General features: G+C 43.0%; 1 protein-coding gene across 9 annotated transcripts in view; it reads left to right on the top strand.

The window, feature by feature from the left end:
- The first annotated feature begins 6,648 nt into the window (after positions 1 to 6,648).
- Positions 6,649 to 25,990, top strand: part of REPS2 (RALBP1 associated Eps domain containing 2) — a 232,071-nt gene continuing 212,729 nt past the window's right edge. For 8 of the 9 annotated variants that reach the window (XM_082718393.1, XM_082718389.1, XM_082718391.1 and 5 more), the window contains exon 1: positions 6,649 to 7,029. In XM_082718393.1, the coding sequence (XP_082574519.1) occupies positions 6,796 to 7,029 (234 nt within the window). In that variant the 5' untranslated portion in view covers positions 6,649 to 6,795. Of the gene's footprint in view, positions 7,030 to 17,605; positions 17,651 to 25,990 lie in introns of those variants that run through there. The other variant, XM_082718394.1, reaches the window with a different exon arrangement.

Genomic DNA, 25,990 nt, shown 5'->3' with positions numbered 1-25,990 from the left:
TTGCACAGACCCTTGCTGGACGGTGACCGGAGCAAGAAATAAATCATTATTATGTTAACCCGCTGAGATTTTTCAAGTTGTTTGTTTTAGTAGTTAGTCTACCATGACTCATTTAGTGAACGCTCTATTTTTCAGAAACCTGAATAGCTTCTGAAAACTTTATTTTCCAAATTCTATCCATTTCATTGATAATAATCCTTGCTCAAATCTGTGGTGACCAAAGGGCTGAAGACCTAAAATTAGATTTTTTTTCTTATTCCTTCAAACCTGAATAAAGCTCTGACAGTATGCTCCAGTATTATGGGTGAAATTTAAATGGGCCATGAAAATATATGGTTAGGATCATTCTTTTTATTTATTTATTTATTTTGGTTAGGATCATTCTTATCCAAAATCCTGTTCAGAGAAACCAAGCAGGAAGTTGCTTTCTCAAGGTTAGACAGCTTGCTATTGTTAACAAGTGGTGACAACTGTTGGCTACGGTCTGTCTGACATAACTATTGGACTTGCCTAGTGCATAGAAAGCTCTTTAATGTTTCTGTTCAGCTGTTCCCAGGGCTACCATGGAGAGAGGTGAGCTACCTGATTACCTAAGAGGCCAGCAGGGCTACTGAGAACAAACTATTTGTTGTTTGGGAACAAGCACCTTCTCAATTTGTCAAGCTTTTGCTTCAGAAGATGGAGTTGCTACAGGAAGGAAGAGGGCACATTCTCTCTCTCTCTCTTCTCTCTCTCTCTCTCTCTCTTGCGCGCTCGCACACGCACACACACACACATACACGTACACTAGGGTGGACGTAGTATATAAATTCATCAATGCTCGAAACTGGTTTATGGGGTGGTGCCTGGGTGGCTCAGTAGGTTAAGCATCTGCCTTAGGCTCAGGTCATGGTCTCAGGGTCCTGGGATCGAGCCCCGCATCTGACTCCTTGCTCAGCAGGGAGCCTGCTTCTCCCTCTCCCATTCTCCCTGTGTTTTCTCTTGCACTGTCTCTGTCAAATAAATAAATAAAAATCTTTAAAAAAAAAAACCTGGCTTATGGGACACAGTAATTTGTAGGATTTCATTGTCATTAGTGGTTTATAGAGCATGCAGGGGGCCAAGAACTCCAGTGAATTGGGTGGGTCCATGTGGCCCACATCAGCTTTCCTTTTCCTGGAGTTGAATTGGAAATTCAGATTGGTTTGGGACCATAAGCAGTCTTCTTACTTTCCATACCCACGTCCTTCTCCAGCTCAGAGAGAGTCTAGAAAGCAGACCTTTACCTGACAAGCCCCAAGGACACTGCTGTCTTACACCCATCGAATCCTACAAGTGGACATGGAGAGTGGCCCCAAACTCGGCGTGCTTTCTGTGTGAAATCCGGTAGAGTTGAGTCCTCCCTGAGGGCAACAGAATTCAAGGGTCTTGGTGGTGGGGAGAGAGGTTGAAAGAGAAAGAGAGGCATGGGGTCAGGAAAGACAGAAGGAAACAGAGATAGAGAGAGACAGAAAGAGACAGGGAGGGATAGAAACAGACATTGTTAAAAATCAGGAATGATCAGTTTCTTCTCCTTTCCATCACTTCTTCTGTAGAGAAGAGAAAATGAGAGGAGCTGGGAGAAGCGCCAATGTTACTACATCATACTCCCTCCTGGGGAGTGGAGAGGAAATTTCTCAAGAAAAAATGTGGCCAAGGGAATAGGATTCCCTCTCACACTGTCAAAGATCTTTCTTCACTTCCAGAAAAAAAAAATCAGCCAAACAGGTGATTCTTTAGTGTTTACATTGGTTAGTCCCTCACCAAGTAATTTTTAAAGTTCACAATCTTTGAAATATGATCTCAAGAATCTCAATGAAAATTCTGAAGCTCAGAGAAGTTGGATAGAATTCTGTGTATATCCCCTGCCTAGGTAACATATGAATTGGCTGTAGGTATAAGAAAATATTAGGTCTCAAAAATGAAAAGAAAAGAAAAGATTAGGTTTCCGTACTATAAAACAGGGATCAGTAAATTTTTCCTGTAAATGTCCAGAGACCTTAAGCAATGACTCAACTCTGCCTTTCTAGTTCGAAAACAGCCATAGGCAATGCATAAGTGAAGGGGCCTGGATGTGTTCCAGTAAAACTCATCTTATGAATACTGGGATGTGAATTTCATATAATTTTCAGTCTATAGAAAGCCATATTTTTCAACCATTAAAAATTGTACACCCCAGGGGGCACCTGAGTGGCTCAGGCAGTTAAGCCTCTGACTCTTTTTTTTTAAGGTTTATTTATTTATTTTGGGGAGGGGTAGAGAAAATCTCAAGTAGACTCCCTGCTAAGTGCAGAGCCTGAGCTGGGGCGCAATCCCAGGACCCTGAGATCATGATCTGAGCTGAAATCAAGAGTGAGTTGGTGAACCTACTGAGCCACCCAGGAACCCAAGTGTCTGACTCTTGATTTCAGGTCAGGCTTTGATCTCAGATCAGTGAGTTCGAGTCCTGAGCTAGGCTCCTTGCTGAGCGAGGAGCCTACTTAAAAAAAAAAAAAAAAGTACAACCGGGCACCTGGCTGTCTCTGTCAGTAGAACACATGACTCTTGATCACAGGGTTGTGAGTTCAAACCCCATGTGTGGTGTGGAGTCTACTAAAAAAAAAAAAAAAAAAGTACAACCCATTCTTGTGAGCCATACAAAACCAGATAACTGAGGCACCTGGGTAGCTCAGTTGGTTAAATTTCTGACTCTTGATTTCAGCTCAGGTCATGATCTCAGGGTTGTGGGGTCAAGGCCCGCATCGGACTCTGTACTGAGCGTGGAGCCTGTTTGGGATTCTCTCTCTCTCTCTCCATCCCTCTCCATGCTCTCTTTCTCTCCAAAAATAAAATAAAAGACAAATAAAAGCAGACAACTGGTGCTAGTTTTCCAACCCCTGCTTTAGGAAAGAAACTCTTCCCCTCAGGTAACTAGCACCTTGTTCTGAGTTTGTTCAGTTGTCTTTATGCAGGGCACTGAGGCTGGATTTAAAAGTAAAAAAGCAAAACTTAAAGACTCTGTCTTGGCTGGGGCACCTGGGTGGCTCAGTGGGTTAAGCCTCTGCCTTTGGCTCAGGTCATGATCTCAGGGTCCTGGAATCAAGCCCCTCATCAGGCTCTCTGCTCAGCGGGGAGCCTGCTTCTCCCTTTCTCTCTGCCTACTTGTGATCTCTCTCTCTCTGTCAAATAAATAATTTTTAAAACAAAACAAAACAAAACATATTCTTGGTTTAAAAAAAGAAAAAGACTCTGTCTTGGCTGTTCCTGAATATACAGTTGACTTTTAAACAACACAGGTTTGAACTGTGCTGGTCCACTTATACATGGATTTTCCCCCCCATAAATACAGTGTAGTACTTAAATCGTATTCTCTCTTATGATTTTCTTTTTTAAAAAAAGATTTTATTTATTTGACAGAGAGAGACACAGCCAGAGAGGGAACGCAAGCAGAGGGAGTGAGAGAGGGAGAAGCAGCTCCCCCTCCCCGCCGCCCGAGCCTGATGTGGGGCTTGATCCCAGGACTCTGGGATCATGACCTGAGACAAAGGCAGACGCTTAAGGACTGAGCCACCCAGGTGCTCCCTCCTATGATTTTCTTAGTAGCACTTTTTTTTCTAGATTAGTTTATTGTAAGAATATAGAATATAATACTTGTACAAAATGTATGTTAATCAACCGGGTTTGCTCTCTATAAGACTTCTAGTTATGTTGCGGAAGACCAAAAGTTAGACATGTATTTTCTAGTGCATGGGGGTTGGTACCCCTACCACCTGCCTTGTTTAAAGGCCAACTATATTATCATTCTGGCCTCTCTAGCCATGATGAGCCCAAATAAGTGTGGAAGTTTAGAACTGTAAAAAGTAAAAAGAAATTCTCTTCTAAAACACTCTTGTTTACTGTCATCCTTAAGGGATATGAGTGTTTCTAGTTATTACATTCTTACCTGTGTTTACTCTGAAGTTTGATAACCATTTCTTTTATTCAAAAAACTGTTCTAGAAGTAAAGAACAGTACTTGGCATTCCTTAGATATTAAAACATTTTAAAAATGCCTTTTTCCTCCTGCATCCCAGGTTTAATTGTTACTGTTGGTGGGTCACTTCTGCCTCTTATCCCCCATTGAGCAGCTTTCCTCTGGCATCCCAGAGCTCCAGAGAGGCTACCCCCTCCCTCCCACCCCAGCCCACTGTCCCACTCTTAACCCTTCCTTGGTACCAAGTGTCTGGGGCTCCTCCCTCTCCTGTGAGCCCCGCCCCCCTGCCCCCCCACCCTTTCCTTTTGCCTCCCCCAGTCCCACGGATTTGTAACATCTATCTGGGTGCCTTCTTGATTAAACCTTTCCAGTTGGGCTCTGGTTCATGGATTTTCTCTCTTCTCTAAACTCCCATGACACTTAGCCCGGGGTACACGATTTAGCACTTAATATATATTGTCTTTTATTGTTTGTTTCTATTTGTTGTGTTAGTTTTGTCTTTTCCAGTGAAGCCGCAGAGTTCTTGAAAGGAACACATCTTGTGTTTTTTTTTAAACCTCTCACAGTACTCCGGTAGGGCACAGTTAATACTTCCTGTTCTACCAATCAGTGTGACGTGATGGATAGGCACAGATGTAAGGCTTTGTACTCATTTCTGCAGTATCCGTGGTGCTGATGAATATCTGTCAAATTTATTAAACTGATTTGAGTAATGAAAAGCAGCTCGGAATCTAGTATTCAGTTGGGTAAATCACACCATCTCTGTATCCATTTTCTCATCTGCAAAATGAAGATGAAAATATTTTCCCAGCCTACCTCAGAGAGTTACTGGGAAACTTAAATGAGATAATGTAGCTTTGAACTATATGAATGTCAGGGATTAGTATACCTCACATTTCTTTCCCTAAGTGTTACAGGGAAAAGTAGGATTTGGCTTTTATCACGAAGAGTGGATCCCTTTCTAACCTCTGTTAGAATGGTGGGTCAGGGACGCCTGGGTGGCTCAGTTGGTTAAGCAGCTGCCTTCGGCTCAGGTCATGATCCCAGCATCCTGGGATCGAGTCCCACGTCGGGCTCCTTGCTTGGCAGGGAGCCTGCTTCTCCCTCTGCCTCTGCCTGCTATTCTGTCTGCCTGTGCTCTCTCTCCACCCCCACCTCTGATAAATAAATAAAATCTTAAAAAAAAAAAAAGAATGGTGGGTCATTCTCAGGGAATCCTGAGTATGAGTAAAAAGGTAGGAACAGAGTAAACATGATCTCTTGGCTTTCAGTTTTCCTGAGGAATTTTTATGGTTGTGGCAAATACAGTAGGTGGTTGGATTTTGAAATGGAAATTCCCCAGCTAAGATAGTCTTTGCTGTCCCTTACTTAACTATCCTTTCTGTACTCTTGTTTGCAAGCTTATGACTGTCTTCATTCTCTCCTGGTCAGGTCTATAGCAAAATGTGGTATAAGGAAATCTTAGCGAAGAGTTGAGAACTTCCTGCTTTTGGAGTGGATCCTTTTCTTTATTTCATGTCTTTAGATTCCAAAAGGAAAATCTTACTCTGGCCGTGAATTGATATAATTTTTCTTCTCCTTCTCCTCCACCTTTTCCTTCTTCTTCAGCCTTTTATTTATTTTAAATAAACTCTATGCCCAACGTGGGGCTTGAACTCACGACCTCAAAATCAAGAGTCATATGCTCTACCTATTCAACTACTCAGGTGCCCTCATAATTTTTCTTCTTATGTATTCCCTCGCTCCTTTACTATCTGTTGACTTTTCCCCCCGGTCTTCCTGTCCTTCCTCCTATATTAGTTGTCCCAAATACCAAAGTATATTTGTTACGATCGGTGCTATTTCTTGAGATAGTTTTTGTTTTTAATTAAAATAAAATTATTTGGGGTGAAAGATTTATATATCTCTTTATTAAATTCTAAAATGTATTTTTTATTAGTGCTTAATCCTGGATTTACTTTTTCTTTGTGTTGGTGAGATAAATATAAATATATATATATATATATATATATATATATATATATATGCAATTCTTCTTCTCAGGACCCCTTTTACTGTTATTAATCTACTAGTAAACACTAACTGACGCTACTCCTTTTTAAGGTTCAACTCCAGGTTTGAGCTAGACCTGAGAAACTGGCCTAAATCGCTCCGGTAAACGCTATGGGCAGTTCGTATGGAGATCTCCGTTCTCCAGCTGTTCAGGACAGAAGCGCTACTGGTATGAAAAAACGGAAGCTTAATTTCTCACGCCTCCTTCCTTTTCTGCTAACAGCACCGCACCTGCTTCAGTGTTCTAGGGAGAAATCACCACAGCTTTCTCCGCCCCCTGAAAAGCGCCATACTCCAGGTGGGTCTAGTTGCCTCCCTTCCCAACCAGGCCGGAGAGCCAAAGGCACCCCTCCCAGGCTGAGTGGGTGCACCAAGCGCTGGCCCCCGCCCTCCGGGTCTCGGGAGTGAAGGCGGGACAGGTGACCCGCCGCGGGGTGGGCGGCCCGCGGAGTTAGTTACCTGGCGCGGCCAGGGGCGGGGCGAGGCGGGGCGAGGTGGGACGAGGTGGGACGGCGGGGGCGGGGCCGGGGTGCGATCTCAGGCTGCGATTGGTTCGCCCCGCGCCTGTCTCCATGTGCCGCGCGGCGGAGGCACAACATTCAAGTCCGGGGGCGGGGCCGGCGCGCGCCGGGAGGAAGCGGCAGCGCGGCAGCTGCGGGGCGTGGGGGCGGTGGCGGCGGCGGCCGAGGCCGAGACCGAGGCGGCGGAGGCAGAGGCGAAGGCGGCGGCTCCCTACTCCGTGACGGTGCTCCGTCGGACCCCGTTCCGGGCCCCATGGAGGCGGCGGCGGGCGGGGGCTGCGGCTCCGGGCCGCCGCTGCTGCTGAGCGAGGGCGAGCAGCAGTGTTACTCCGAGCTCTTCGCGCGTTGCGCCGGCGCCGCAGGCGGGGGCCCCGTGTCCGGGCCCCCTGAGGCTGGCAGGGCCGTCCCTGGCGCGGTCACCGCAGCCGCGGGCACCGTGGCCGACCTCTTCCGGGCGTCGCAGCTGCCCGCCGAGACGTTGCACCAGGTAGGTCCCCGCGCCCCTATGCCACAGCAGGTCTGTGGGGGACCATTTCTGTGGGGGTACGGGGGCGGGGTGGGGCGATAGGGCTGCCCAAGGACCTGGAGGACTCGGCCAGGTCGAAGTCGGGGATGGCGGCGACGCCCTTGTCCCCCCGGGAACAGCAGCCTCCTCTGCAGCTCAGGAGTGCTGGGTGCGCTACCCGTCTTCCTCCCCTGAGACAGACTGACACTCCTTCCCCTCCCCCAGCCATTGCTGGGGCTCTGCAGCCGCCCAGACCCAAAGTTTGCCTTGTTCTGGAAGTGGTGTTTGTTTTGGCTGGTGTCTGGTTTAACCTCTGCTCGCTGCTCCTGCCTTTACCTCTTCTGGGTGGGTGGAAAGGTGTAGGCGCTCAGGGTGCCTTGCTGGATTTGAACTTGAAGTGTGTGTGTGTGTGTGTGTGTGTGTATGTGTGTATGTATGTGTATAGAGAGAGAGAGCGCGCCTCAAGAGGCCCCAAATTGAATGTTGTCCGACATAGATACATGTAATATATTTATGTATCAATATAGATATATGTATCTACTATATGTGTTTGCTCACTAACATATTTCTGAATATTGGTATTAAACTGGAAAGCCTTAGTAAGTTGCAGATCAGGGACAAAGGGCTGCAAGAGGATGTCTGTCAAAGCAAAGTCAAGCTTCCTGTTTCGGGTTAGAGAGAGACCCCAGACGTCCACCATAGGAGGCACCTTGTAGTTTCCCATCTTATTACTTGGACTTGAAATAGAACTGGAAAGTAGTGTATGTCATAGCTCCTTTTAGCTGCTCCATACCTGGAAAAGGAGAGGGAGTGATCCACAGCACACGCTGTTTTTGGTTTTTGCTTTCCCTGGAGCTTGGAGAAAGATTACTTGATAGGCATCATCTTTTGATGTCACCAGACTTTCATGTTGGTAAGATTCTCAATATCAGGCCCAAAACATGGAATGAAGCTTTTTAAAATTGTTTTTTTTAAGTTTTAATTTTAATTCCAGTTAACGTACAGTGTTACATTAGTTTTGGGTGTACAATATAGTGATTCAGTACTGCCACACATCATTCTGTGCTCCCGAGGACAAGTGCACTCTTTAACCCCTATCACCTGTTTCACCCTTCCCCCCCACCTCCTCCTCTCTGGTAACCATCAGTTTGGTAATTAAGAGTCTGTTTCTTGATTTGTCTCTTTCTTTTCCCTTTGCTTGTTTTGTTTCTTAAATTCCACATATGCATGAAATCATATGGTATTTGTCTTTCTCTTACTGACTTATTTTGCTAAGCATTATACTCTAGCTCCATCCATATCATTGCGAATGGGAAGATTTCATTATTTTTGATGGTTGAATAATATTTCTTTAACTATATAATATATAAAACACTTGGTCTTCTTCTGTATCTTGGCTGCTGTAAAGAATGCTGCTATAAACTATAAACATAGGGGTGCATGGAAATGAAGCTTTTTAAAAAAGATTTTATTTATCCATTTGAGAGAGAGAGAGAGAAAGAGAGAGCGAGAGAGAGCATGAGATGGGAGAAGGTCAGAGGGAGAAGCAGACTCCCCATGGAGCTGGGAGTCTTATGGGAGACTCCATCCTGGGACTCCAGGATCAAGACCCGAGTTGAAGGCAGTCGCCCAACCAAGCCACACAGGCACCTGTGAAGCTTTTCTTAAAAGCAATAGTTAGTGTGAAAGTTAACGTCAGTTGAATATTTAGAGTGGGGAGTGGTAGGTTAAAATCTAGTTCTAGAGGATTAATGAGGGCTTTATGGCTCATATGGCTCATTCGCAATATCACTGGGTTTGTAGGTTCTTTTTTTTTTCCTCTTACCTCGTAAGACTAGGCTTTATACTGCTGGAGTATGCATATGCCTATATGTTTGTGGGCATAACTTTAGCCACTCTGTAATCTTTCACCTTTTAAAAACAATTTCTGAAAATGTAATTAGTATTCATAGAACTTAGCATGACTGTTTAGCCCTTAAGTCCTTTGTATGTAGAAAGTTCTGCAGTTGCTGTCCTGTGGTTGAGCTGAACTAGGTAGACAAAATGTCAGTGTCTTAAAACACAAACTGTGGCCATTACTTGAAGCCCTCAGAATATTCCCAAGTATATAAATTTATTAAATGCTGTTACAGCTTCTCAGCCGAAAAAGAAATAAGTGACTGAGGCCGCACAGCAAGTAAGTGACAGCTGGGCACCTGCTAAGGCTTATTTTGTAGTCAATAATACGTGGTATGTGATAGGAGAAAGTGGGCATATTAAAGGTGAATATGTTGGTTCACCATTCCTAAGGAATTGGGGAGGGGATGGTCCTGGTGTTAGAATCATGCTCTCTTGAAGTATATATGATTTAGAAAGAACCCAAGGTACAGTGTATTTGCATGGATGAGTTTATATTCTTTTTTTTTTTTTAAACGGCTTTAACCCACTGAGCCACGCACGCGCCCCGAGTTTATATTCTTTTTTTTTTTTAAAGATTTTATTTATTTATTTGACAGAGAGAGAGATCACAAGTAGGCAGAGAGGCAGGCAGAGACAGAGGGGGAAGCAGGCTCCCTGCTGAGCAGAGAGCCCGATGTGGGGCTCGATCCCAGGACCCTGAGATCATGACCTGAGCCGAAGGCAGTGGCTTAACCCACTGAGCCACCCAGGCGCCCCCGAGTTTATATTCTTGATGTCCAGTTGAAACCTGCTTGTAGAAGACTGCTTCAGATGTTGGCAAAGAGAGACATGCCTAGAAGATTGCTTGTAGTAAGTCTCAGCTGTAAGCTTTCTTACTCAGCCCAGCAAAATAAAATACATACTTCCCCATTAACCCAATATAATTGCAATAATCCAGTATTCTTCATACAGGTAAAAGTGAACATCAGAGGATTCTGGACAGGGAAATGTAATCAGAAGAGAGTGAAACAAAGCTAGCAGTCAGCAGCCACCTAATTTTTACCAGCCATTTTAGTAGTGTGTGCTGTGGTGTGATATCGTATGGTGTGGTGTGGCATAGCTTGATGTGTGTGTGCATGCTCCATTTACCTCAATTTGCATTTCCCCATGAGTGTATTAGCCATTCTTTAAAACAAATGGAGACATTTTTAGCCTTTCCCTGTTAAACAGGAACCTGTAAGTTCAGAATTAAGTGGCCCGACAGGTATAACTGCCCGAATCATGGAGGCACTTACCATCCCTGGTAATTTCTATGGTAACAGCCAGGTTTTTTTTTTCTTAATAAGCATGTAATTAAGATTACCATAACATTTCAGGCAGGGTGAAAATCTTACCTGGAATAAATGTTTTACAAAAATACTTAATTTTGTCTCCTCCTTGCAGTAAAAAATAAACTACTATACCTATTACTTTGTTACGAAGGTGAGTTATGTTAAGGATTTTTTTGTGTTGAAAAAAATATATGTATATTTTTAAATAGATTTAATTTTTTTCAGAGCAGTTTTATGTTCACAGAAAAATTATGGGGAAGGTACAGAAAAATCCCATATATCCCCTACCAACACACATGCCAGCCTCCCCCATGATCAACATCCCCCACCAGACTGATTGATTTGTTATAGTTGACATTGACATATCATTATTTCCCAAAGTCCATAGTTTGCATTAGGGCCCACTCTTGGTATTGTACATTCTATGTTTTTAATATTTATTTATTTAATATTTTTATTTCATTTGAGAAAGAGACATAGCAAGGGAGGGAACACAAGCAGAAGTGGAAGAGGGAGAAGCAGGCTTCCTGCTGAGCAGGGACCCCGATGCAGGGCTCAATTCTAGGTCCCGGGGATCATGACCTGAGCCCAAAGACAGATGCTTAATGACAGAGCCACCTAGGTGTCCCCATTATATGTTTTTTATTTTATTTTTATTTTTTTAAAGATTTTATTTATTTATTTGACAGAGAGAAATCACAAGTAGATGGAGAGGCAGGCAGAGAGAGAGAGAGGGAAGCAGGCTCTCTGCTGAGCAGGGAGCCCGATGTGGGACTGGATCCCAGGACCCCAGGATCATGACCTGAGCCGAAGGCAGTGGCTTAATCCACTGAGCCACCCAGGCGCCCTTATCCCAATTTCTATATATTTGACAGAGAGAGATCCCAGGAGACAGAGAGGCAGGCAGAGAGAGAGAGAGGGAAGCAGGCTCCCTGCTGAGCAGAGAGCGCGATACGGGACTCGATCCCAGGACTCTGAGATCATGACCTGAGCCGAAGGCAGCAGCTTAACCCACTGAGCCACCCAGGCGCCCCTATATGTTTTTTTAAAAAATATATTTATTAAAACAATTTTTACTTATTTGAGAGAGAGAGAAAGAGAGAGAGCATGAGATGGGGGAGGGTCAGACGGAGAACTGGGACTCCATCCTGGGACTCTAGGATCATGACCTGAGCTGAAGGCAGTCACTTAACCAACTGAACCACCCAGGTGCCCAAGACTTAATTTTTTTTAATTGCACTTTTAGGTAAATATCAAAATTGAGGGAGAGGTGCATAGTGTTCCCAAAACCCCCCTTGCTACACACATACACAGCCTCCCCCATTAGGAATACTCCCTTCCAGAGTGGTACATTTTTACAATTGGTGAACTTACATTGGCAAATCATAATTACCCCAAGTCCATAGTTTACATTATGGTTCACTCTTGGTGTTGAACATTGTATGGATTTGGACAAATGTATAGTGACATGTATTTACCATTAAAATATCTTACAGAATAGTTTCACTGACCTAAAAATCCTCCGTGAACTGTATAGTCATCCCTTCCACTTACTCCCAACCCCAGGAAACCACTGATCTTTTTACTGTCTCCATAGTTTTGCCTTTTTTAGAATGTCGTATAGTTAGAAAAACACAGTATGTAATCTTTTCAGATTGGCCTCTTTTCACTAACAACCCACATTTAAGATTCCTCCATGTCTTTTGATAGGTTGATAGCTCATTTCTTTTTAGTGCTGAATAATACTCCATTGTCTGGAAGTACCACAGTTTATTTATCCATTCAGGAACTGGAGGACATCTTGGTTTCTTTCAAGTTTTGGCAGTTAGAGATCAAGTTGCTATAAACATCTGTGTGCAGGTTTTTGTGTGGACTTAAGTTATCATTTCCTTTGTGTAAACACCAAGGAGTGTGATTGCTAGATCATATTGTAAAACTATCTTTAGTTTTGTAGGAAACTGCCAAATTGTCTTCCAAAGTGGTCGTACCATTTTATAGTCCCTTCAGCAATGCATGAAAGTTCGTGTTGCTCCATATTCTCACCAGCATTTGATGATATCAGTGTTTTTTATTTTGACCATGGGAACATATCTTGTTTTAATTTGCAATTCCCTAATGGCCTGATGTTGGACATCATGTCGTATGTTTTTTTGCCATCTTGCATTATATTTTAAGGCATCATAATAGCCTATTTGAAAAAGGTCTTTGGTCCTATTTTTATTTATTTTTAAGATTTTATTTATTTCTTTGACAGACACAGATCACAAGTAGGCAGGGAAGCAGGCAGAGAGAGAGGGGGAAGCAGGCTCCCTGCCGAGTAGAGAGCCCGATGTGGGGCTCGATCCCAGGACCCTGAGATCATGACCTGAACCAAAGGCAGAGGCTTTAACCCACTGAGCCACCCAGCCGCCCCTACTTTTATTTTTTAAAGATTTTATTTATTTGACAGAGAGAGAGATCACAAGTAGGCAGAGAGGCAGGCAGAGAGGGAGGGGGAAGCAGGCTCCCTGCTGAGCAGAGAGACCTGATAGGGGGATGCAGGGCTCAGTCCCAGGACCCTGAGACCATGACCTGAGTGAAGGCAGAGGCTTAACACACTGAGCCACCCAGGCCCCCAGAGGGGCACCCGGCTGGCTCAGTTAGTAGAGAACGTGACTCTTGAGTTTAAGCCCCCTGATGGGTGTAGAGCTTGCTTTAAAAAAAAAATAGAGGAATATAGCCTCTAGAAATAAAATACCTACCTTAAACTAGCAAGTTTTATATTTGGTGTAATGAATTAAACTATATAGACTTATTTATAATATTTATCTTTTAGGATGGTGTGTTAGTCCCTGGTAATGCTGTGCATATTTGAAGTCATAATTTTATTTTTTATGATAGTCAACTCTTTTTATTTTGAAATAGTCTGTTTTTTAATTGAGATACAATTAACATATAACATTATATTAGTTTCAGGTATGCAACATAATGATTTGGGATTTGCAAATTTTGTGAAATGATCACCACACTAAGTCTACATCTGTCACTATACATTTTTTTTCGTGTGTTCAGAACTTTTGTGATAGACTCTCTTAGCAACTTTCAAATGTATAGTATGATATTATTAATAGTCACCATGCTATTAAATCCCCATGACTAATTCATTTTATAACTGGAAGTTTGTAACTTTCTGTCACTTTCACCCATCCCTCCCTATCTATCTGTCCTCTGCATTTATGAGTTCAAGTTTTTTTGTTTTAAAGATTTTTTTTTATTCATTTGGCAGACAGAGAGCACTAGTAGGCAGAGAGGCAGGCAGGGAGAAGGGGGGGGGAGAGCAGGCTTCCTGCCGAAGCAGAGAGCTTGATGTGGGACTCGATCCTTGGACCCACTGAGCCACCCAGGTGCCCCAAGATTTTTGTTTTTAGATTCCATATGTAAATGAGATCATATGGTGTTTGTCTTTCTTTTTCATGATAGTTAACTCTTAGACATTAAGGGGAGTAGCTGTAAGACAGTGCTGATTCTGTAATATCAGGGGATATCACTGAATTGGAAAAAAGCTAATAAATGTCTGATTATTTAAGCAGCTTTGATTGAGTTAAAGAAGTAAAACATGGCTGCTAGAAGCAGGGGATATTTAAAAAATTCCTGTGCATGGAATCACGTTTTTGTTTTTTTAAACATGTATTTATTTTAGAGAGAGCTTGAGGGGTGGGGGGAAGGCAGAGAGAATCTCAAGTGGTCTCCGCTGAGTGCTGAGAATGTGGGGACTCGATCCTGTGACCCTGAGATCACCGTTGTAGTAGAAGTCAGGAGTCATAAGCGAGGGGGTGGGGGTGGGAGGGTGGGGGGCTGGGTGGTGCAGTTGGTTGGGTGTTCAACTCTTGGTTTTGGCACAAGTCATGATCTCAGGGGTCCTGAGATGGGCCCCAAGTGGTTGCTCTGAATTCAGTGAGGAGTCCGCTGAAGTTTATCCCTCCCTCACCCTCCACCCCTCCCTGTGCTTATGCTGTCTCTCTAAAATAAATAAGTAAATCTTAAAAAATAAAAAAAAGAGTTGGTTGCACAGGGCATCTGGGTGGTGCAGTCAGTTAAGTGTCCGACTCTTGGTTTTTGGCTCAGGTCCTGATTTCACTGTTGTGAGACAGCCCTTTGTTGGGCTCCCCACTCACCGTGGAGTCTGATTCAGAGTCTCTCTCCCTCTCCTTCTGCCCCTTCTGCTTGTGCGGGCTCTTCTTTCTCAAATAAATAAAATCTTCACTTTTTAAAAAAATATTTTATTTATTTCTTTGAGAGAGAGAAAGTGAGAGAGATCACAGAGGGAGAGGGAAAAGCAGACTCACTGGTGACTGAGAGGAGAGCCGGATGTGGGGCCGGATGCCAGACCCAGAGATCATGACTTGAGCTGAAGGCAGCCACTCAACCGACTAAGCTACCCAGGCCCCAATAAATAAATCTTAAAAGGGGGGTCCATGGCTCAACTGACTGAGCCTCCCAGGTGCCCCATGCATGGACTCACCTTTGGGAAGAAGTCCTCTTTAAAGGTTTTATTTAATTCATTGAAGCAGCTGTTTAATCATTAAAGAAAACTATAGGTAAAAGTCAAAATTCTTGTGTGAACTTTCCCCATTGTTAGATTATTAGCCAGAACTATTTTTTAAAAATGCAAATAAGACAGTTCTCTATTTTTGCATCTTTTTATCATGTCCCTTTGAACATAGACTTTAAGGAGATATGGCCAGAGCACTAAAACAGTAAGTAAGAATGTATGCTGTTTGAGATAGTGTTCTTTTATTGTTAAAAAAAAACAGTAATGCCAGCAGATACAGGAAGTCCCAGAGCCAAACCATTGTGTGGTTAAAGGAGGGACATTTGCATAATAGTTGCTTGTTGCCACTTTTATAACAAAAATACTTTAGGTGTGTAAAACTTAGAGGATTACCCAACAAATAATTAAAACAGTTCACATTCAGTATGAAGGTTTTCTGTAACCTCCTTCTCTGGTCCCATTCTCTTCCCTGCAACCTCCGAGGTTACTGCTGTCCTGAATTTGGATGTGCATGAACTGAAAAAATGGGACGCCTGTGTGGCACAGCCGGTTAAGCAGCTGCCTTTGGGATCCCGGGATCCCAGGATCCCAGGGTCCTGGGATTAAGTCCCAACATCCGGCTTTTTGTTCAGCAGGGAGCCTGCTTCTCCCTCTGCCTGCTGGTTCCCCTGCTTGTGCATGCTCTTTCTCTGACAAATTAAAAAAAAATATTTAAAAAACAAAAAGAAAATGTTAGTACTTTTTTTTAAGGTTTTTATTTATTTATTTGATAGAGAGAGATCACAAGTAGGCAGAGAGGCAGGCAGAGAGAGAGGGGGAAGCAGGCTGCCCGCTGAGCAGAGAGCCCGATGTGGGGCTCCATCCCAGGACCCTGAAATCATGACCTGAGCTGAAGGCAGAGGCTTAAACCACTGAGCCACCCAGGCGCCCCTAGTACTTTTATTATATGTGTAGATAACGTGTATCTGTACAGCGTGTGTATATATCTATATGTCACTAAAACAATATATTGTTTTGTATGGCTTTTCGGCTTTTTTTAAAAAAGATTTTATTGGGGGCACCTGGGTGGCTCAGTGGGTTAAAGCCTCTGCCAGAGTCCTGGGATCAAGCCCCGCATCATCTGGCTGTCTGCTGAGCAGGGGGCCTGCTTCCTCCTCTCTCTGCCTGCCTCTCTGCCTACTTGTGATCTCTGTCTGTCAAATAAATAAATAAAATCTTTAAAAAAAATCTTATAAATAAGATAGAAATAAGATCTTTTTTTAAAAAGATTTTATTTATTTATTTGACAGAGAGAGAGAAAGAGAGAAAGAGTGAGGGAACACAAGTAGGCGGAGCAGAAGAAGGAGAAAGGGGCTCCCCGCTGAGCAGAGAGCCTGACCAGGCTCCATCCCAGGACCCTAGGATTATGACCTGAACTGAAGGCAGTTGCTTAACTGACTGAACCAGGCAGGTGTCCCTGTATGACTTTTCAACTTAAAATTAGAAGTATTGTATTCTGTAACCTGCAGCTTGCTCTTCCTCTCTTTATGTTTTTGAGATTCATCTTTGTTGACACATGTAGCTCTAGTTCATTCATGTTTCCTTTTTAAGAATCTTCATTACTTAGTCTTACAGTGACTCATCATTATGGTGTTGTAGAGGCCTTTATGCCTGAGGGAAGTGGCATTTTTATTTGTATAGAATGTCACATGACTGGGGACTGTGCTAAACATGTACAAATATTAAAAACTCCATTATAGTTAGCAAAACACACTGATATTCTTGAAGTGTTAGAGGACCTTAGAGTTAATTGATTGGGCTTTCATAGGCTTGCTTTTTTCTCATCTTTTTTTTTTTTAAATTTCTGGTGCAGCCTGTGAATGAACGTCACCATCTTGACATTTATTTTGTTACATTTTTAAAATTTAAATTCAATTAGCCAACAGATGTAGTGTTCAGCAATTCATCAGTTGTGTATAACACCCAGTGCTCATCACATCGTGTGCCCTCCTTAATGCCCATCACCCACCCTCTCATCTTTTTTTAAACGGAAAATCTCAAACAAGTGGATAGAATAATATATTAAACTCCTCTGTCCTTACTATCCATGGTCAACAACCATCAGTGCACATGTGATCAGTTCTGTTCCATCTGTGTTCTCAGTTTTGTACCCTACCTGCTCTGTTATCCTGAAGTAAATCTCATACATCACATGATTTATAGCGTTTATCTTTAAAGAAGGAACCTGGGAGTGGTCAGAGGAGCTTGAAACATGGAGGGGTTTAATATAGGCGGAAAAGGTATCTGTGGCCTTTGGTCAAATGACAAGACTGAAGGATGGTTGCATGTGATTGAGCTATTTGCAGTCTTTAAGATAAGGATATTTGAGACTGATTTAGAAAGATTAGGTAAACCAATAGGGAGACTGAAAAGGTAACAAAAGTGAAGACTAGAAATACAAGATGGGGGCACCTGGCTGGTTCAGTTGGTGGACATGTGACTCTAGATCTTGAGGTCTGAGTTCAAGCCCGAGTTGGGTTAGAGATTACTTTTTAAAAAAATGCAAGGTAGTTTTGAATGTTGGCCTAGTTTCACATGCATAACTGGGGACTGTCCTACTTTAAGGGTATGGAAAATTGGTTGTGAGGAAATCTTGAATTGTTTCATTAATTATCAGTAAGTTTTTTTTTTTAAAGATTTTATTTATTTATTTGACAGAGAGAGATGACAAGCAGGCAGAGAGGCAGGCAGAGAGAGAGGAGGAAGCAGGCTCCCTGCTGAGCAGAGAGCCTGATTTGGGACTCGATCCCAGGACCCCGGGATCATGACCCGAGCCGAAGACAGTGGCTTAACCCACTGAGCCACCCAGGCGTCCCAATTATCAGTAAGTTTTTAAAGAGGGTTTGGTTCCTTTCCAGGTTTTTTTTTTTTTTTTTCAGATTTTATCTTTGTTTTGTAAAGGCAGGTATCTAGGATTTTGTATTTATATCATTCTCTAGTACGTGTCTTCTGGTGGGCATCTAAGTCTGTTTGGGCCTCTAGAACAAAATACTACAGTCTGGGTTGCTTATAAACCATGGAAGTTTACTGCCCACAGTTATAGAGGCTGGTAGCCCAAGATCATGGTGCCAGTATGTTTGCCTTCTGGTGAGGGGCCCCTTTCCTGGTTTATAGCTGGCCCCTTCTTGCTGTGTCCTTAAATAGTGGAAAGGGCTAGGGATCTTTCTATAACCTCTTGTTAAGGCATTAAATCCCATTCATGAGGGCTCTATCCTCATGACCTAAGGACCTTCCAAAGGTCCTGCCTCCTAATACCATCACATTGGGCATTAGAATCCCAACATGTGTGTTTTGTGGGGGACACACTTGCAGAGCATAGCAGAAACCAACCAGCCGGGGTTGCTCAGGCCAGTGGGGTTTCCTGGGGCAGAAGACTCAATTTTCAAAGCAGGACAGTTGCAGGCAAATTGGGATGGTTGGTCACTCCCTCTAATGGTTACCACATTAATTATCTATTGCTCTGTAGCGACTTTGCATAAATTTAAATTGCAGCTTAAAAGAACACATTTATTATCTTGTTGTTCCTTTGGGTCAGGAATCCTGACATGGCTTACTTGGGTCCTCAGGTCAGGGTTTCACAAGTTCTGAAATCAGGGCACTGACTGGGTGGCATTCCTTTGTGTAGCTCGGGGACCTCTTCCAAGCTCATGTCATTGTTAGTAGAATTCAGTTCCTTGTGAGTTTAGGACTGAAACTCTCAGGTACTAGAAACCACCTGCAGTTCCGTGCCACATGGCCCTTTCCATAGGCAGTTCATAATATGGCTGTTGGCTTCTTTCAGGAGATTCTCTCTCTCCAGTTTGCTCAGAGGATAGACACCCCATTGCCTCTGCCGTATCCAGCCATTGCCAGAGAAGCAAGTCACAGGTTTGGTTTTGCACTGAAGAGGAGAGGATTATTCAAAAGCCAAGACACCAGGAAGTGAGAATTATTGGTGGTATGTGTCACCTTAGGAACTTTGTACCACACTTGTCTTCCAGAGTTTTCTGAAGCAGAAAATTACTGTTTAGCTTTTTGGGGCCAGATAATATAGATGTTTTTGCTCAACCGCGTATTTAAAATTTCTTTATCTTTTTAAAATATACTTTCATGCATAATTCATTTTCTTATGCCATGTAGAACTGGAAACTATGTTATCTTCTTATGTATTATTTTCAATTTTAGTCTTTAAGCAATTTGTTTTTTCCTCTTAACTAGTAGGAGGCAGGAAAAGAAGTGGAAAAAGCAGTCCACTCCTGCCCAGAACACTCTAAAGCAGGCCTGGGTCCATTTTGGGGGTCTCTGAATTTAGTTGTGGAAAAAGATACATTTGTATTTATACCAATCTTTAACTGAAATCACGCATTTCCTTCTATTGTGTATATAGGCAAACAAACCACAGTATTAGTAGTAGTACCTATGATTTTATCACTTGTAGAAATAGGATTTTTTAGAATTATAATCAAACACATGCATTACTACCACAAACTTAATTTTTAATATTTTGATAGCTATATTTCAGTATGTTTCTTTTATAGTCCTATTTTAAGTGTTTCATGTTATACATTTAAAAACAGTATTCTGAAAGAGGTCCATGCCCACTACCAAAGGGCAGGGGGCATCGCACAAAAACAACGAATAAGCCTTGTTCTGAAGAGTTGTGAGGTGTCTGGACTAGGAATTTCAGTTCTTCATGGTTGATTGTTTCCAGAGTCAGAATGGCAGTAGCACTGCTGGCAGGTCTGGGTCAGGAACGAGGTTCCATAAGGCTGCGGTGGTCCCAGCCCCTCCAGTCAGCCCTTTGAGGGGGAAAGGAAGGCGGGCGAGAATGAGTGCTCAGCTGCTTCCGCCAGGACTTCACCCTGCAGTCCCTCCTGTCCCTACTCAACTCTCCCTGCTCCTGACCTTTCTATCTGGCCCTCTCTACTCTGCTTCATTCCAGAGAACCCCTGTGGAGCACATGCCAGCTGGCTTTTGGGCCTGTTTTATTTACCACTATTCTCTGTACTTCAGAGACTGGCTAGAACATGAACCTGAAAGGAAAAGTGATTTTTAACAGACTGGAGAAACTCCGCTGTCCTCATAATTTAATTCAGAACCAGGAGAGGCTATTTAATATTAGGTCAGTAGTAAACATTTGCTTTGACTTAATTCATTTGTAACACTTTGCCATTGGTTTACAGAAAAATAGCTTTGTTCAGCCTCCTGGGGGTAATTAAATGTTTCACCTGTGTTAATTCCTGACTAATTGAAGTGAATCCCATAAATGCCAGCAATTAAGAGTTGTTTTTGCTTTTTTTTAAAACAGGCTTTCTTAAATGTGTAATGTTTGTCCCGTGCCTTCAAAAGAACATATTTAATGCAGTATTCTCTTGGTTGATCCCTTTGTTCAGGGTCGGTGTTGTGCAAAACAGATGATTTTACATGAACAGGTTTTTGGCCCTGGAGATGTTTGGTGTACTTGCTTTTGGAGTTTTTTTTTTTCTCTCCATTAGGATTCCTTTGAAATTGTTTTAAAATGTTTTAATTCCTCTCCTTTGCATACATTCTGGTAATTTTGAGTCCTATTACTGAGAGATGGCACTGGAACCAAAATGTGTGAAATTTACTATGCGGATGTCTTTTTTTTTTGTTTGACAGAGATCACAAGCAGGCAGAGAGGCAGGCAGGGGTGGGGGCGGGGAGCAAGCTTCCCGCTGAGCAGAGAGCCTGATGTGGGGCTCAATCCCAGGACTCTGGGATCATGACCTAAGCCAAAGGCAGAGGCTTAACCCACTGAGCCACCCAGGCTCCCCACCATGTGGATTTCTTAAAATTCTCTCTCTCTCTCTCTCTCTCTTTTTTTTTTTTTTTTAAGAGACAGAGAGAAGGAGAGTGCAAGCTGGGGAGAGAGGGGCAGAGGGGAGAGGATCTTTTTTTAAAAATACCTCCCCTTTTTAAAATGATTTTATTTATTTGACAGAGAGAGCGGGTGCGAGAGATAGAGCACAAGCAGGGGAAGTAGGAGAGGTAGAGGGAGAAGCAGACTCCCCTGCTGAGCAGGGAGCCCTATGCAGGGTTCAGTCCCCAGGACCCTGGGATCATGACTCCAGCAGAAGGCAGAGGCTTAACGACTGAGCCACCCAGGTACTGTTGGAGAGAGAGAATCATATTTTTTAAAATATTTTATTTATTTATTTGACACAGAGAGAGAGAGAGATCACAAGTAGGCAGAGAGGCAGGCAGAGAGATGGGGGGAAGCAGGCTCCCTGCCGAGCAGAGAGCCCAATGCAGGGCTGGATCCCAGGACCCTGGGATCATGACCTGAGCCGAAGGCAGAGGCTTTAACCCACTGAGCCACCCAGGTGCCTCTGGAGAGAGAGAATCTAAAGCAGGCTCCAGACCCAGCCTAGAGCTTCGCTTGAGGCTGGATCTCTCAGCCCTGAGATCATACCCTGAACCAAAATCAAGAGTTAGACACCCAACCAACTAAGCCACCCGGGCACCCCTGGATTCTTTTAATTTATTCTTTGTTCTCTATCAGGTTTTCTTTACCTTGGCACTATTGACACTTTGGGCCATATCATTGTTTGCTGTGGGGGCTGTCCTATGTGTTATACAATGTCTAGTAGCACCCCTGGTCTCTATCCAGTAGATGCCAGTATCTGCCCTTCCCTGAGTTGTTACAACCAAAAATGTCTCCAGATAATTGTCGCTTGGGGCAAGAATTACTCTGGTTGTAGATATGTGATAACAATCATCGTAGGTTCTACCACTTATTTACTGATTACCATGTAATTGGCCTTGTCCTATAACTTGTAGACTGCTCATCTCATTTAATTTTCATAAGCAAACCACAAAGTAGGTATTATTGCCCCCACTTTGAAGAAGATAAAGTGGAGGTACAGAGATTCAGTAACTTGCCCATGGTCACATAGATAAGTGATTTCTGGTAATATTTTTCATAGTTATTTGGGTTAAAATTCAGTCTTTGTTGAAGAGACAAACTAAAAAAGGGTAGGTTTCCTGATGGTGTCTCAGGCTTTCAGAGCAATTCTATGTAAATGTTGGAATTCTTGCTTAAAGGAGTGAATCTGTCTATGGGTCTGTGTAGGGAATTTGGACCTACTTCTAAGGAGGTTCAGTATGGTAAAGCAGAATGTGATACAGTCTACGGTCAAGGCTGATGAAATTCCAAAGCCAAGGAAGCCATCAGAAATTGGGATAAGGCTCAGGTACCCCTTAATTTATTTTATTCTACCTAATATATCTAAAATACTATCATTTCAGGGCCGCCTGGTTGGCTTAGTTGGTGGAGTATGTGGCTCTTGATCTAGGAGTTGTGAGTTTGAGCTCCATGTTCAGTGTAGTGATTACTTAAGAAAAAATGCTTAGAGATGCCCTTCAACAGAAGAATGGATAAAGATGTGGTCCATATATGCAATGGAATATTACTCAGCCATCAGAAAGGATGAATACCCAAGTTTTGCATCAACATGGATGGAACTGCAGGGGATTATGCTGAGTGAAGTAAGTCAAGCAGAGAGAGTCAATTATCATATAGTTTCACTTATATGCGGAACATCAGGAATAGCATGGAGGACATTAGTAGAAGGAAGGGAAAAACAAAGTGGGGGGGGAATTGGAGAGGGAGATGAACCATGAGAGACTATGGACTCCAAGAAACAAACTGAGGATTTTAGAGGGAGGGGGTTAGGGGAATGGGTTGTCCCAGTAATGTGTATTAAGGAGGACACTTGGGTGTTATATAAAAACAATGAATCTTGGAACACTGCATCAAAAACTAATGATGTACTGTATGGTGATTAACATAATAAAAAGTAAATAAAAATAAAACGCTTAAAAAATTTTCAAGCTGGGGATTTGGAAAATGTCAAGACAAGGTTTATATGACAAGAAGAGACATTAATACATTGCTTGGTGGGGAAATCAAGGTTTAGTAGAATTTTTGCTTAGTTTGAATTTTAGAAAGCATTTTCAGGATTTTATTTTGATACTAAATATTTATATTAATGTGGGGGTTTTGTTCTGGAAATAAACTTGTCTTTTTAAATATTTCTCTGTCAATTCTCCCAAATGTAATTTGATGATTCAAGTCGGAAAAAGGAAAGAAATGAGCGAAATCTTGCCATTTGCAACAACCTGGGTGGATCTAAAGGGTATAATGCTAAGTGAAATAAGTCAGTCAGAGAAAGAAAAATACGATACGATTTCACTCATGTGGATTTTAAGAAACAGAACAAAGGAAAAAAAAAAAACCAAAAAACCAGACTCTTAACTCTAGAGAATATCAGAAGGGAGGTCGGTGGGGGGAGAATGGATGGCCTAGGTGGAGGGGATTCAGAGTACGCTTATCATGATGAACACTGACTAACATAGAGCATTTTTGAATCACTGTATTGTACACCTGAGGTTAATACAATACTCTAGGTTAACTGTACTGGAATATGAAGGCTGGTGCTTGTGTAGTGGTTTTGGAGGTAAAAGCTACACATAGATCATGGCAGAACAGCAGTATTTGTATATAGGGAGAGAGCCTCGGTCCCATATCTTTATAAAACTGCCTTATTAGTCCAAGACTGTCCAATTTTATACTAGTTTTACATGAAAGAGAAAGAGCAGGAGCAGGGGAGAGGGGCAGAAGGAGAAGCAGACTCCCCGCTGAGCGGGGAGACTGACATGGGGCTGGATCCTAGGACCCCAGGATCATGACCTGAGCTGAAGTCAGAGGCTTAAATGACTGAGCCACTCAGGTCCCCTTCCGTCTTATTTTTTTAAAAAATCTGTATATATCAAATTTTTTCAGTTATACAAAATTTACAAAGGTATTTACAACTTGTAAGCTAACTTTAAAATATTTACTAATTTGTCTTATCAGCTGATTTTAAATTCCACATTTTACATGTTCTCTTACTGTTGGAGGTTTTAAGTATTTGTTTCATAGAATTTATTTTAGGGGCGCCTGAGCAGCTCAGTGGATTAAGCTGCTGCCTTTGGCTTAGGTCGTGATCTCAGGGTCCTGGGATCGAGCCCCGCATCAGGCTCTCTGCCCAGCAGGGAGCCTGCTTCCCCCCCTCCCCCGCCTGACTCTCTGCCTGCTTGTGATCTCTCTCTCTCTGTCAAATGAATAAATAAAATCTTTTAAAAAAAGAATTTATTTTATTTTTTATAAAGGGATAAGACTTAACTCACATGTGATTATTATTGTTTAAAAATAGATATTAAATTGAGTATAAACCAGTTAAAAAAAGAAATTGGGGGGACGCCTGGGTGGCTCAGTTGATTGGACGACTGCCTTCGGCTCAGGTCATGATCCCAGAGTCCCGGGATCGAGTCCCGCATCAAGCTCCCAGCTCCTTGGGGAGTCTGCTTCTCCCTCTGACCTTCTCCTCGCTCATGCTCTTTCTCACTGTCTCTCTCTCAAATAAATAAACAAAATCTTAAAAAAAAAAAAAAGAAATTGGGGGTAAGGCTGTGTATTGTTCAGGGCCCGGAAGGAAATGGCACACTCAGAGGGTATTACTGAAAACATTGTGGAGGCACGGAGAGATTAGTAGCAGCATGAAGTCATTGCTGTCCCTTAGATCTGGCCTAGGAAAGCAGTGCTGTAGCTGGAGGAGCAGTGATCTAGAGGAATGCAGGCATTGCCAGCACTGTGGCTGGGGAGGGGCTGGGGAGCTGAGAGACAAATAACCAACTCTGTCTCCTGTTGTCTGATGTGCTCCAGTGCCCAGCTGGAAGCCAGAGGCTGGAAAGCCTGGGTGCTGGAGCTAGAGAGACCAGTCTCCTGGGCAGAGTGGATGAAGAAGCGTTGTGGTTCTGGGGGACAAATGGAGGAAAAGCCAGCACAGGCTAAAGGTGAACTCGGAGCCACCACTCTGGATCCTAGGAGAATGGGGCATGGCGGGTGGAGGGAGCAAGGGAATTCCATTTGTGCCAAGCCAGGCTTGGGTGTGCAGACTTCCATGAGGGAAAGAGAGGACTGGACAGGAGTGACTGGTCCATCTGAGCTGCTGCTTCCCACTTCTTCAGGGAAGTGGGGTTGGCTCTGCATTTGGATATGGGATGTGTGCACGTGTGTGCTTTTTGATCAGAGTGGGACATTTCCATGGGTTGCTGGGTTCTTGTTCAGGGAACTGGGAAAAATAATCGGAATAGAGTAGCCTTTTGAGATTCTGCCAAGAGTAGTTGCACATGGTGGGAAAGGTTGCCCGGGGGACCAGAGATGAATTCAGTGGAGTAGAAAGTGTATTACAACATTTGGGGGTATGACCTAGCATTAGTTTGGCATTTTTTTTTTTCCTGAAGGATAAGAAGGATTTTTTTTCCCTGAAGGATACGAAGGATTTGTCCTCACCCCAAAATCACTGTATATGTATATGTGTCCACTCAGAATTTCTCTGTACCTTGCTCAAACTTACTAGGGCCCTATTGAGCAAACCGAGGACTTAAAAAAGAATCTTCCTCATATACTGCAAAGTAAAAGCAAGAAAGAGCTTTGTTCTCTTTTACATTCTTCATGGGCTAGCATATCTTCTGGAAAACTTGTTGCCATGGCAATGGGATATTATCTATCTCTGTAGTGTACTACATAAAAATAGCCCTTTGTGTTTGAGGGTGATGTCGGTGACAGGTGGTTGGGTGAATGTATAGCAGGGTGCCTTGTCAGCATTCCATTGTTTAAGGTTGTGAAATCAAAATGAGTATCGATTTGCTTTTTTCTCTCAAAATGGAGTTTTATCTGGAAAAGGCAGGTAGTGGTGCTCTGTTTAATTTTGGGATTTTAAGCCTCCCTTTCCAAGTCTTGTGAATATGGTGGCTGAAAACACCTCTCATGGTGATCAGTAAATGGCTTCTCTACTCTTTCCGTTGGTGCTACAGGGTGTGCAACACAACACTGGGCTGGGGCCAAGTAGTATAATTCTTGTTCTTGAGCAAATGGTTCTGCTTAAGTGCCTTGTACTTATAAACTGAGAAGTAGCAGCAAGTGGTTGGGTGGAATAGCTGAGCTGTTGCTCAAATACTGACTTCTTGTGGGTTCTTAAATGGAACAGATCCTTGGTAAAGGTCAGTTCACAGTGCTAGTTTCAGCATTGGCCTCACATGTGTAGCCAAGGTTGGGATCTTGACTCTAACCTTAATTTTTCCTTTCAGAAGTCCTTTGGGTAATTTTTTAGAACCTTAA

This window comes from Mustela nivalis, assembly GCF_964662115.1.
Source record: "Mustela nivalis genome assembly, chromosome: X".
NCBI classification, from domain to species: Eukaryota; Metazoa; Chordata; class Mammalia; order Carnivora; family Mustelidae; genus Mustela; species Mustela nivalis.
This window is presented reverse-complemented; position numbering and strand designations above follow the sequence as displayed.